Genomic DNA, 12,200 nt, shown 5'->3' with positions numbered 1-12,200 from the left:
AAGCTAAGGGGGTCATGTCATAAATAATCTTAGACAACAGTATTTTTGTAGCGGGTTCTCAAAAACAGTAAAGAGATCCTGTCACATAAAGGATCTTATATTGGTGATTTTTTGTGTGGTAGATTCTCAAAAACGCTACTGGTTCTGCCACATAAAGGATCTTGGATTAGTCAAGTTTTTGTGGTAGGTTCACAAAAACAGCTAAGGGATCCGTCAAAGGATCTTGGACTAATTTATTTTTTGTAGTAGGTAATCAAAGCACAGCTAAGGTACCCTGTCACATACAGGGCCTTGCACTACTGTATTTTGTTTGCACAAGGTTCTCAAAAACAGCTAAGGGATCTGTCACATGAAGGATATTGGGCGTGTATTTTTCGTCCTAGATTCTCAATAACAGCAAAGGGATCTGTCCCATTAAGGGTTTTGGATTAACGCATGTTTTTGTAGTAGCTTCTCAAAAAGAGCTAAGGGGGTCATGTCACATAAATAATCTTGGACAACAGTATTTTTGTAGTAGGTCTCAAAAACAGCTAAGGGCTCTGTCACATAAAAGACCTTGGACTAATGTATTTTCCGCAATAGGTTCTCAAAAACAGCAAAGGGCTCTGTCACATAAAGGATCTTGGACTACTCTATTTTTTGTAGTAGGTTTTCAAAAACAGCTAAGGGCTCTGTCACATTAAGGGTCTTGTACTAATGTATTTTTGTAATAAGTTCTCAAAATCAGCTAGGGGATCCGGTAACATAAAGGATCTTGTACCAATGTATTTTTCGTAATAGGTTCTCAAAAACAGCTAGGGGATCCTGTCACATTAAGGATCTTGGACTAGTGTATTTTTTCGTAACAGGTTCTCAAAAAACAGGTAAGGGCTCTATCACAGAAAGGATCTTGTACTAGTGTATTTTGCGTAATAGGTTCACAAAAACAGCTAAGGGATCTGTCACATAAAGGATCTTGTACTAATGTAATTTTTGTAATAGATTCTCAAAAACAGCTAGGAGATCCTGTCACATAAAGCCTCTTGGACTAGTGTACTTTTCATAATAGGTTCTCAAAAACAGTTAGGGAATCCTGTCACATAAAGAATTTTGGACTAGTGAATTTTTCATAATAGGTTCTCAAAAACAGCTAGGGGATCCGGGCACATGAAGGATCTTGGACTAGTGTATTTTTCGTAGTAGCTTCTCAAAAACAGCCAGGAGATCCTGTCACATAAAGGATCTTGGACTAGTGTATTTTTTGTAATAGGTTCTCAAAAACAGCTAGGGGATCCTGTCACATAAAGAATTTTGGACTAGTGAATTTTTCATAATAGGTTCTCAAAAACAGCCAAGGGATCTGTCAAATAAAGAATCTTGGACTAGTGTATTTTTCGTAATAGGTTCTCAAAAACAGCGAGTGGATCCTGTCAGATAAAGGATCTTGGACCAGTGTATTTTTCGTAACAGGTTCTAAAAAACAGCTAAGGGATCTTTCACATAAAGAATCTTGTACTAGTATATTTTTCGTAATAGTTTCTCAAAAACAGCTAGGGGATCCTGTCATGTAAAGAATCTTCGACTAGTGTATTTTTTGTAATAGGTTCCCAAAAACAGCTAAGGGCTCTGTCACATAAAGGATCTTGGAATAGTGTATTTTTCGTAGTAGGTTTTCAAAAACAGCTAAGGGCTCTGTCACATTAAGGGTCTTGTACTAATGTATTTTTCGTCATAGGTTCTCAAAAACAGCTCGGGGATCCTGTCACAAAGGATCTTGGACTAGTGTATTTTTTGTAGTAAGTTCTCAAAAACAACCATGGGATCCTGTCACATAAAGGATTTTGACTATTGGATTTTTTTGTAGCAGGTTCTTAAAAACAGCCAAGGGATCCTATCATATAGAGGGTCTTTGGGCATACACCACTCCTATGTTTCCCAACGAGACAAAGCAGAATGAACATAAAAAGGTGTTTAAAATCATTCCAGAACGTTGTTTTTTTTATTCCATGACCACGTGTTCCCTGCTCCTTATTACAAGGATATGGTGCTGATTTTGTTGTTGTTGTTGTTTTACTGCAGAAAAAGAACATGTTGAAAGTACAATTGTCTCACTACACACGCATTTAGAAGAGTCAAAGTACAAATCATCATCATTCAAAGCGAGGAATAAATAAATAGCTAACATTTATGTATTTATGTACATCCATCATTGGTGCGACGCTCGGGGCGCATGATGAAGAAGCTTCGACATGAGGTGTGTGAAGAGAAAAACAAATAGGCCGCTCATCGTCGGTCGAGTCTCGCTGCTAACTTGTAAGGCAGGAGGTCCTTTTTGAGAGAACCTCAAGTCATGAAACCATGGCCTTCCTTTTTGCTGAAGGGCTAACGTCGATGGGCTGCATATTTCGATGGCGCCGGTGTGGACGAAGGAACAATACTGGTTTTTGTTTTTGCTGCTGGGTTTCCATCAGCTACCCTTGTCCCGCGACAGCAGCCCCCGCGGGAGGCGGTGTCCAGGTGCCGCGGGGTTAGGGGATACGTGGTGGTGCTCACATGGAGATGGTGCTGTACAGCTGCTCGATCTTCTCCTTGAAGAACTCCCTCAGCTCGGGACGCTTGGCCTTCAGCGTGGGCGTCAGCAGGCCGTTCTCGATGGAGAACATCTCGTTGTGGATGTAGATGTTCTTTACCTTTTGGCGGGGAAACAAATATTATTTAAAAAAAGACGTTTTTAGGAACATCGTGCAACCAGAAGGAGCGTTTCTAACCTGTAACCTGCTTTGAAAGTTCCATTATAGTCATTGTACCAAATAATACATTGCGAGAATCGGTCTGAATCCAGTATCCGTCACGTGGGGGCCGCATCTTACTGCGGGGTTGTTCTCCCAGGATGCAGACGGACAACTCCGGACGGAAAACAAAACAAGAAAGTATGCGTGCCGATCGCACGGGGAGCTAAGGCAAAAACTTAAAACAGGAATCATGAGCTAAAAAAACAGAATACCAATAGATGTTGTATTCAGCAAACATCGTGGCGAGAAACGTGAATAAATAGCTCTCTGATTAATGCTCGGCAGCAGGTGAGCGTGCCGAACACTAACAAGAGGCAGGTGCACCCAACCAATCAGTGCCCAAACAAACCCAGTAGTGCACAAAACAGGAACCGAGGGAGTCCAAAACTAACAGAACATGACTAAACATAACATCATCTGGCAAACGGATCATGACAGTACACCCCCCACTTAAGGACAGATTCCAGATTTCCCCGGAATACCTCGCGAAAAACAATTTCAAGAGTCACACGTGTCACCAGGCCAAATGTCCCTGAATCCACCGAGGACAAGTCAAGTAGCGGCGGCCACATCAGTGACCGTCAAGAAGGTGGACAGGAGTGACGCCAGAACCAAAACTAACAGAACATGACTAAAAAAAAAAGTATCCGGGCAATGGATCATGACAGTACAATACCCCCCCCCCCCCCACCCCCCCTTGAGGACAGATTCCGGATGTCTGCAGAATACCCCCCCAAAAAACAGTTCAAGAGTCACACGGGAGGACGGAGGGAGGACTTGGTGGTGGGTCTCCAGGCCAAGTTTCCCTGAATCCACTGAGGACAAGTCAAGTGTCGCGGGGAAATGCAACGCCGCTGTAGCATAGCGAGGCGGGCTACCACGGAACGGCCACATCCGTGACCGTCGAGAAGGTGGACGCGAGTGACACCAGAACCAAAACTAACAGAACATGACTAAACAACACATGATCCGGGCAACGGGTCGTGACAGTACCCCCCCCTTAAGGACAGATTCCAGAGGTCCCCGGAATAACCCCAAAAAAACAAGTTCAAGAGTCACAGGAGGGCGGAGGAAGGACTTGGTGGTGGGTCGCCAGGCCAAGTGTCCCTGAATCCACAGAGGACAAGTCAAGTGGCGGCGGCGGCAAGTGGAACACCGCTGCAGCATAGCGAGGCGGGCGACCACGGAACGGCCACATCCGTGACCGTCGAGAAGGTGGACGCGAGTGACGTCAGAACCCAAAAAAACAGAACATGATTAAACAAAACATGATCCGGGCAACGGATCATGACAGAACCCCCCCCCCCCCACACTTTAAGGACAGATTCCAGATGTCCCCGGAATACACACAAAAAAACAAGTTCAAGACTCACACGGGAGGGCGGCAGGAGGACTTGGTGGTGGGTCGCCAGGCCAAGTGTCCCTGAATCCACTGAGGACAAGTGAAGTGGCGGCGGCAAGGCGGACGACCACGGAACGGCCACATCCTTTACCGTTGAGAAGGTGGACGCGAGTGACGCCGGAACCAAAACTAACAGAACATGACTAAACAAAACATGATCCGGGCAACGGTTAATGACAGTACCCCCCTCTTAAGGACAGATTCCGGATGTCCCCAGAATACCCCCAAAAAACAAGTTCAAGAGTCACGGGAGGGCGGAGGGAGGACTTGGTGGTGGGTCGCCAGGCTAAGTGTCCCCAAATCCACCAAGGGCAAGTCAAGTGGCTGAGGGCATCCATTAATTGGTCACAGCCTGCGGGGGACTGATGGCCGCTTGTGCTGCAGGCCAGCCGGAGGTCAAGTATCGATTCTGAATATAATCGTCACCCCCAGGAATCGGACTCGGAATCGAATCGTTAGGTGCCCATAGTGCTAATTAAGTGTACAAAAGTTCGAGAATCACTTGTATAAAGGGTCTTAAAATTAGTGTTTTTTTGCAAAAGGTTTTAAAAAACAGCAAAAATCTTTGCCCTCTGTCATAAAGATGATCTTTGACTAGTGTTTTGTTTTTGCGGTAGGTTCTACAAAAAGCAAAGTTCTCCTGTCACATAAAGATATGTTTGAGTAGCGTTTCTATTCACAGTCGGTTCTCAAAACCAGCAAGTTTCTTGTCATACAGACCACCTTTGATTCTTGGGTTTTTGGCAGTAGATTCTCAAAAACAGCAAAGGGCTACTCCTCTCATACTGTAGATTTTTGATCAGCATTTTTGCAATATGTTCTCAAAAACAGCAAATACCTCCTGTATATAGAGGATCTTTGACTAGTGGTTTTTTTTTGCAATAGGTTCTCAAACAGGGCAAAGACAATAGAGGATCTTTGATTTGAGTGTTTTTGCAATATGTTATTCTCGTTTAAAAGTGTTTTTTGTGTGTGTACCTGCTCAAAGGAGTGCAGACAGCTGGCCTTGCCAAGACGCACCAGATCTTCAAGGATGGCCTTCTTCAGTTCCTGTTGACAAAAGCTCACCTTCACACTCTTCATGATATGTAGCACTCGTAGTATTACAAAACCCCAAACCAGTGAAGTTGCCACGCTGTGAAATTCGTAAATAAAAAAAGAAATCAATGATTTGCAAATCCTTTTCAACTTATATTCATTTGAAAAGACTTCAAAGATAAGATATTTAATGTTCGAACCGAGAACCTTTCTAGATGTTGTTGATAAATGGATTTGGCTTTGCATAGTAGAGTTTTAACTTACACTTACGGACGTAGTGACTAACTGTATTTAGTGAGAGTGGTTTTCTGAAGTGTTCCTGAGCCCATGTGGTGATATCCTTTACACACCCATGCCGCTTTTTGATGCAGTACCGCCAAAGGTCCGTAATATCATCGCTTACGTGCAGTGATTTCTCCAGATTCTCTGAACCTTTTGACTATATTACGGACCGTAGATGGTGAAATCCCTAAATTCCTTGCGATAGCTCATTGAGAAATGTGGTTTGAAACAATTTGCTCACGCATTTGTTCACAAAGTGTGAACATGGAAGCTTCTTTTTAATACCCAACCTGTTCCCAATTTGCCTGTTTACCTGTGGGACGTTCCAAATAAGTGTCTGATGAGCATTCCTCAACTTTCTCAGTCTTTTTTGCCACTTGTGCCAGCTTCATTGAAACATGTTGCAGGCATCAAATTCCAAATGAGCTAATACTTGCAAAATATAACAACGTTTACCAAAGTATCTCGTCTTTGCAGTCTATTCAATTGAATATAAGTTGATAAGGATTTGCAAATCATTGTATTCTGTTTTTATTTACCATTTCCACTATGGTATGTACAAACCCCGTTTCCATATGAGTTGGGAAATTGTGTTACATGTAAACATAAACAGAATACAATGATTTGCAAATAATTTTCAACCCATATTCAGTTGAATATGCTACAAAGACAACATATTTGATGTTCAAACTGATTAACATTTTTTTTTTTGCAAATAATCATTAACTTTAGAATTTGATGCCAGCAACACGTGACAAAGTAGTTGGGAAAGGTGGCAATAAATACTGATAAAGTTGAGGAATGCTCATCAAACACTTATATTGAACATCCCACAGGTGTGCGGGCTAATTGGGAACAGGTGGGTGCCATGATTGGGTATAAAAGCAGCTTCTATGAAATGCTAAGTCATTCACAAACAAGGATGGGGTGAGGGTCACCAATTTGTAAGCAAATTGTCGAACAGTTTTAGAACAACATTTCTCAACGAGCTATTGCAAAGAATTTAGCGATTTTACCATCTACGGTCCGTAAAATCATCAAAATGTTCAGAGAATCTGGAGAAATCACTGCACGTAAGCGATGATATTACGGACCTTTGATCCCTCAGTCGGTACTGCATCAAAAACCGACATCAGTGTGTAAAGGATATCACCACATGGGCTCAGGAACACTTCATAAAACCACTGTCAGTAACTACAGTTGGTCGCTACATCTGTAAGTGCTAGTTAAAACTCTACTATGCAAAGCGAAAGCCATTTATCAACAACACCCAGGAAGGCCGCCGGCTTCGCTGGGACTGAGCTCATCTAAGATGGACTGATGCAAAGTGGAAAAGTGTTCTGTGGTCTGACGAGTCCAAATTTCAAATTATATTTGGAAAGTGTGGACGTGGTGTCCTCCGGAACAAAGAAGAAAATAACCATCCGGATTGGTATAGACGCTAAGTTCAAAAACAAGCATGTGTGATGGTATGGGGGTGTATTAGTGCCCAAGGCATGGGTAACTTACACATCTGTGAAGGCACCATTAATGCTGAAAGGTCCATACAGGTTTTGGAGCAACATATGTTGTCATCCAAGCAACGATATCATGCTTAATTCAGCAAGACAATGCCAAGCCACTTGTTACAACAGCGTGGCTTCGTAGTAAAAGAGTGCGGGTACTTTCCTGGCCCGCCTGCAGTCCAGACATGTCTCCCATCGAAAATGTGTGGCGCATTATGAAGCGTAAAATACAACAACAAGACCCCGGACTGTTGAACAACTTAAGCTGTACATCCCACAAGAATGGTAAAGAATTCCACTTTCAAAGCTTCAACAATTAGTTTCCTCAGTTCCCAAACTTTTATTGAGTGTTGTTAAAAGAAAATGTGATGTAACACAGTGGTGAACATGCCCTTTCCCAACTACTTTGGCACGTGTTGCAGCCATGAAATTCTAAGTTAATTATTATTGCCAAAAAAAAATAAAGTTTATGAATTTGAACATCAAATATCTTGTCTTTGTAGTGCATTCAACTGAATATGGGTTGAAAAGGATTTGCAAATCGTTGTATTCCGTTTATATTTACATCTAACACAATTTCCCAACTCATATGGAAACAGGGTTTGTACTTCCCCATGCGGGATACATGGCGGTTGTCTCCCGGCATGCACGTGAACTTACCGTGTTTTTACAGAGGTCCTTGTAGGTGCCCAGGATTCCTTTCTTCTTGGCCCACTCGGGCATGACCTCCGGGTCGGGCACCACGATGCCCACCAAGCAGGACTGCAAAGAGCGGCAAAGTTAAGTGATAAAGGCGAGGGGAATGAAAAAAAAAAAAGGGGCGAGTAGGGCGGCGCCACCTGGAGGCTGTCTCCGTGCACGTAGAGCTGGGCCACCGGCTGACTCCTGATGTAGATGTTCTCGATCTTCTCGGGGGAGATGTACTCGCCCTGCGCCAGCTTGAAGATGTGCTTCTTCCTGTCCACGATCTTCAGCGTGCCGTTCTGGGGGATCGGGTGTAAATTGTCACGAGGGCGACGTCGACGAATGACGGCGACCGCCGCTTACCGGCAGCCATTTTCCGATGTCGCCCGTGTGGAGCCAGCCGCCCGCGTCCAGCGTCTCGGCCGTCCTTTCCGGGTCTTTGAGGTAGCCCTTGAACACGTTTGGTCCCTTCACGCACACCTGCACGGGCCCACGTTTGTACTTACTCACAAAAACCTGACCTGACTTTAAGTAAACACGTTCATTATATTCCCAAAAGTATTTGGCCACACTTTCAAATGATCAGAATCAGGTTGTCAAACATGGACTTGGACGTGGGTTGGTTCTCCGATGCAAAGGATAGTTGACACGAGCGAGACGTGAATATGAGTATATTTTATTTAATACTCTAGAAAACTACACAAAAGGCAAACGAAGGGCGCGCACAATGGCGGAGAACAAGCTTGGCTAATGAAAAAAGACTAGTACAAAGGCTACAAACTACAAACATGAAACAAAAACACTTGCACTGTGGCATGAATAACAAAGACAAAAAGGAATATGGGTGGCATGGCATGAAAGGAGTTGAAGGGTAATGTGGGAAGTTGCCAGACTGACCCCTTGGCAACTACAAGTTTAAATAATACCAGTGATCATTACCAACAGGTGTGAGGGCTGCGAACAAGGGCGTGTCATGAGGTGAAACCAAGAAAGTGCAAAAGTGGGAAACAAGTGTCCAAAAAAATAACCAAACATGACACAAAAGAAACATGTTCTCCTGGGCGTGATACAGGTGTCGTAATCACCACAGGTGAATAAAATCAAGCACTTAGGCATGGGGACTGCTTATACCAGGGGTCCCCAAACTTCTTGACTCGGGGGCCGCATTGTGTTAAAAAAAAATTAGCCGGGGGCCGGGCTATCCCTACACGCCTGTTTCGCAGGTTTCCCTGCTCTTCAGGGGATTTTATAGTAACATAGGCTGCAGCACCCCCAGGCAAACCCTGAAAGGGATAAGCGGTATAAAATGGATGCATGTATAATAAAATCCTTTGAAGAGCAGGGAAACCTGCGAAACGGGATTTTATGATACAATATATAATAAAATCCCCTGAAAAGCAGAGAAACCTGCAAAACAGGCTTGTATGGATGAAATAGTTTTTTCCTGACATATCACATATTCTGCTCTACCCCGGTATTGAACAATGTATATTGGATAAACCACTATATATATATATATATATATATATATATATATATATATATATATACACACATATATGTATACATATACATATATATTTATATATATATGAATATATGTATATATATATATATATATGTATATATATATATATATATAGTGGTTTATCCAATATACATTGTATATATATATATAGTGGTTTATCCAATATATATATTTATATATATATGAATATATGTGTATATATATATATATATATATATATATATATATATATGTATATATATATATATATATATATATATATATATATATATATATATATATATATATATATATATATATATATACATATACATATATATACATATATACATATATATATATATATATACATATATATATATGTATATTGTGCCGAGTGTGAAACTTGGTGGAGGAGGAATTATGGCGTGGGGTAGTTTTTCAGGCGTTAGTTCCAGTGAAATTAACTATGAATGCTCCAAGAAACCAAAAAATGTTGGACATATCCACGCTCCCAAACTTGTGGGAACAGTTTGGAGCGGGCCCCTTCCTCTTCCAACATGACTGTGCACCAGTCCACAAAGCAAGGTTCATAAAGACAGAGTCTGGTGTGGATGAACTTGACTGGCCTGCACAGAGTCCTAACCTGAACTAAATAGAACACCTTTTTTGGATGAATTGGACCGGAGACTGAGAGCTCGGCCTTCTCACCAATGTTGGAAAATTCCTATAAACACACTCCGCAACCTTGTGGACAGCCTTCCCAGAAGAGCTGAATCTGTAATAGCAGCAAAAGGTGGACCCGTATCATATTGAACCCTATGGGTTAGGAATGGGATGGCACTTCAAGTTCATATGTGAGTCAAGGCAGGTGGCCAAATACTTTTGGCAACATAGTGTATGAACTTGAAGTGCCATCCCAACTCGAGAAGGTGTTATTTTGGGTTCAGGTCAGGACTCTGTGCAGGCCAGTCAAGCTCATCCACACCAGACGCTGTCATCCATGTCTTTATGGACCTTGCTTTGTGATTAGGACACCTGATTCTGATCATTTGGACGGGTGGCCAAATACTTTTGGCAATATAGCATCTTAGGATCACGTTTTTGTGAAAATTCACAAGTTGATAATAAAAACACGTCCACACGTACCTCGCCCTCCCCTTTGGAGGCAAAGTAGTTCTTCTCAGGAACGTCCACCAGCTTGATGAGGTTGCACGGCAACGGCGCCCCCACATGACCTTTATTGGGTTTTACAAATCAGAAGAAAAAATCGATCAGAAATGGGCTTGAATACAAGGACAAATCCAGCCCTGTCAGTGTCATATAGAGGATCTTTGACTGGCAATAGGTTACAGCAAGGTACTTTTGTCATATAGAGGATCTTTGGCTCGCAATAGGTTATTAAAACCAAATTGCTGGTGTCATAAAGAGAACCTTTGACTCGCAATATGTTACAGCAAAGGGCTCTTGTCATATAGAGGATCTTTGACTGGTAATTAAGTTATTTAAACAGGGCAATCCTCTTGTAATATAGAGGATCTTTGGTTAGTAAAACCGAATTGCTCTTGTCATAAAGAGAACCTTTGACTAGCAATATGTTACAGCAAAGTGCTCTTGTCACGAAGAGGATCTTTGTTTAGCAATACGTTCTCAAAATAGCAAAGTGCTCTTGTAATATAGAGGATCTTTGACCAACAAAAGGTTGTTAAAACCAAATTGCTCCTGTTATATAAAGAACCTTTGACATTAGTTACAGCAAAGCAAAGGGCTTCTGTCATATAGAAGATCTTTGACTAGAGGTAGGTTCTTTAAAACAGCAAAGTGCTCCTGTTATATAGAAGATTATTGACTAAAAATATGTTCCGAAAACCGAAAAACGCTTCTGTCATTTAGAGTATCTTTGACTAAAAATATGTTCTGAAAACCGCAAAATGCTCTTGTCATTTAGAGGATCTTTGACTAAAAATATGTTCCGAAAACCGCGAAATGCTCCTGTCATTTAGAGGATCTTTGACTAAAAATATGTTCCGAAAACAGCAAAGTGCTCCTGGCATATAGAAGATCTTTGACTAGCAGTATGTTCTTAAAACAGCAAAGTGCTCCTTTCATTTAGAGGATCTTTGAATAAAAGTATGTTCCTAAAACAGCATAGTGGTCTTATCACGTAGAGGATCTTCGTTTAGCAATACGTTCTCATAACAGCAAAGTGCTCTTGTAATATAGAGGATCTTTGACTAACAAAAGGTTATTAAAACCAAATTGCTCCTGTTACATAGAAGATCTTTGACTAAAAATATGTTCCGAAAACCACAAAATGCTCCTGTTATTTAGAGGATCTTTGACTAAAAATATGTTCCGAAAACAGCAAAGTGCTCCTGTCATATGGAAGATCTTTGACTAGCGGTAGGTTCTTAAAACAACAAAGGGCTCCTGTCCTATAGAAGATCGTTGACTAAAAATATGTTCCGAAAACCGCGAAATGGTCCTGTCATTTAGAGGATCTTTGACTAAAAATATGTTCCGAAAACAGCAAAGTACTCCTGTCAAATAGAAGATCTTTGACTAGCGGTATGTTCTTAAAACAGCAAAGTGCTCCTGTCCTTTAGAGGATCTTTGAATAAAAGTATGTTCCTAAAACAGCAAAGTGGTCTTATCACGTAGAGGATCTTCGTTTAGCAATACGTTCTCAAAACAGCAAAGTGCTCTTGTAATATAGAGGATCTTTGACTAACAAAAGGTTATTAAAACCAAATTGCTCCTGTTACATAGAAGATCTTTGACTAAAATTATGTTCCGAAAACCACAAAATGCTCCTGTTATTTAGAGGATCTTTGACTAAAAATATGTTCCGAAAACAGCAAAGTACTCCTGTCAAATAGAAGATCTTTGACTAGCGGTACGTTCTTAAAACAGCAAAGTGCTCCTGTCATTTAGAGGATCTTTGACTAAAAGTATGTTCCTAAAATAGCAAAGTGCTCTTATCACGTAGAGGATCTTTGTTTAGCAATACG

General features: G+C 41.5%; 1 protein-coding gene across 1 annotated transcript in view; it reads right to left on the bottom strand.

The window, feature by feature from the left end:
- Positions 1–1,949: 1,949 nt before the first annotated feature.
- The window catches only part of acsl6 (acyl-CoA synthetase long chain family member 6), a 100,685-nt gene continuing 90,434 nt past the window's right edge, over positions 1,950–12,200 (bottom strand). Inside the window, exons 15-20 of the mRNA XM_061890561.1 lie at positions 10,339–10,427; positions 8,046–8,162; positions 7,838–7,981; positions 7,659–7,760; positions 5,152–5,223; positions 1,950–2,669 (exon numbers count right to left, since the gene is read on the bottom strand). Of these exons, the coding sequence (XP_061746545.1) occupies positions 2,529–2,669; positions 5,152–5,223; positions 7,659–7,760; positions 7,838–7,981; positions 8,046–8,162; positions 10,339–10,427 (665 nt within the window). The 3' untranslated portion in view covers positions 1,950–2,528. The remainder of the gene's footprint in view (positions 2,670–5,151; positions 5,224–7,658; positions 7,761–7,837; positions 7,982–8,045; positions 8,163–10,338; positions 10,428–12,200) is intronic.

Source organism: Nerophis ophidion, linkage group LG28 (genome assembly GCF_033978795.1).
Source record: "Nerophis ophidion isolate RoL-2023_Sa linkage group LG28, RoL_Noph_v1.0, whole genome shotgun sequence".
Classification (NCBI taxonomy): Eukaryota; Metazoa; Chordata; class Actinopteri; order Syngnathiformes; family Syngnathidae; genus Nerophis; species Nerophis ophidion.
Note: the sequence above shows the minus strand (reverse complement) of the source record. Positions and strands in the feature narration are given on the sequence as shown.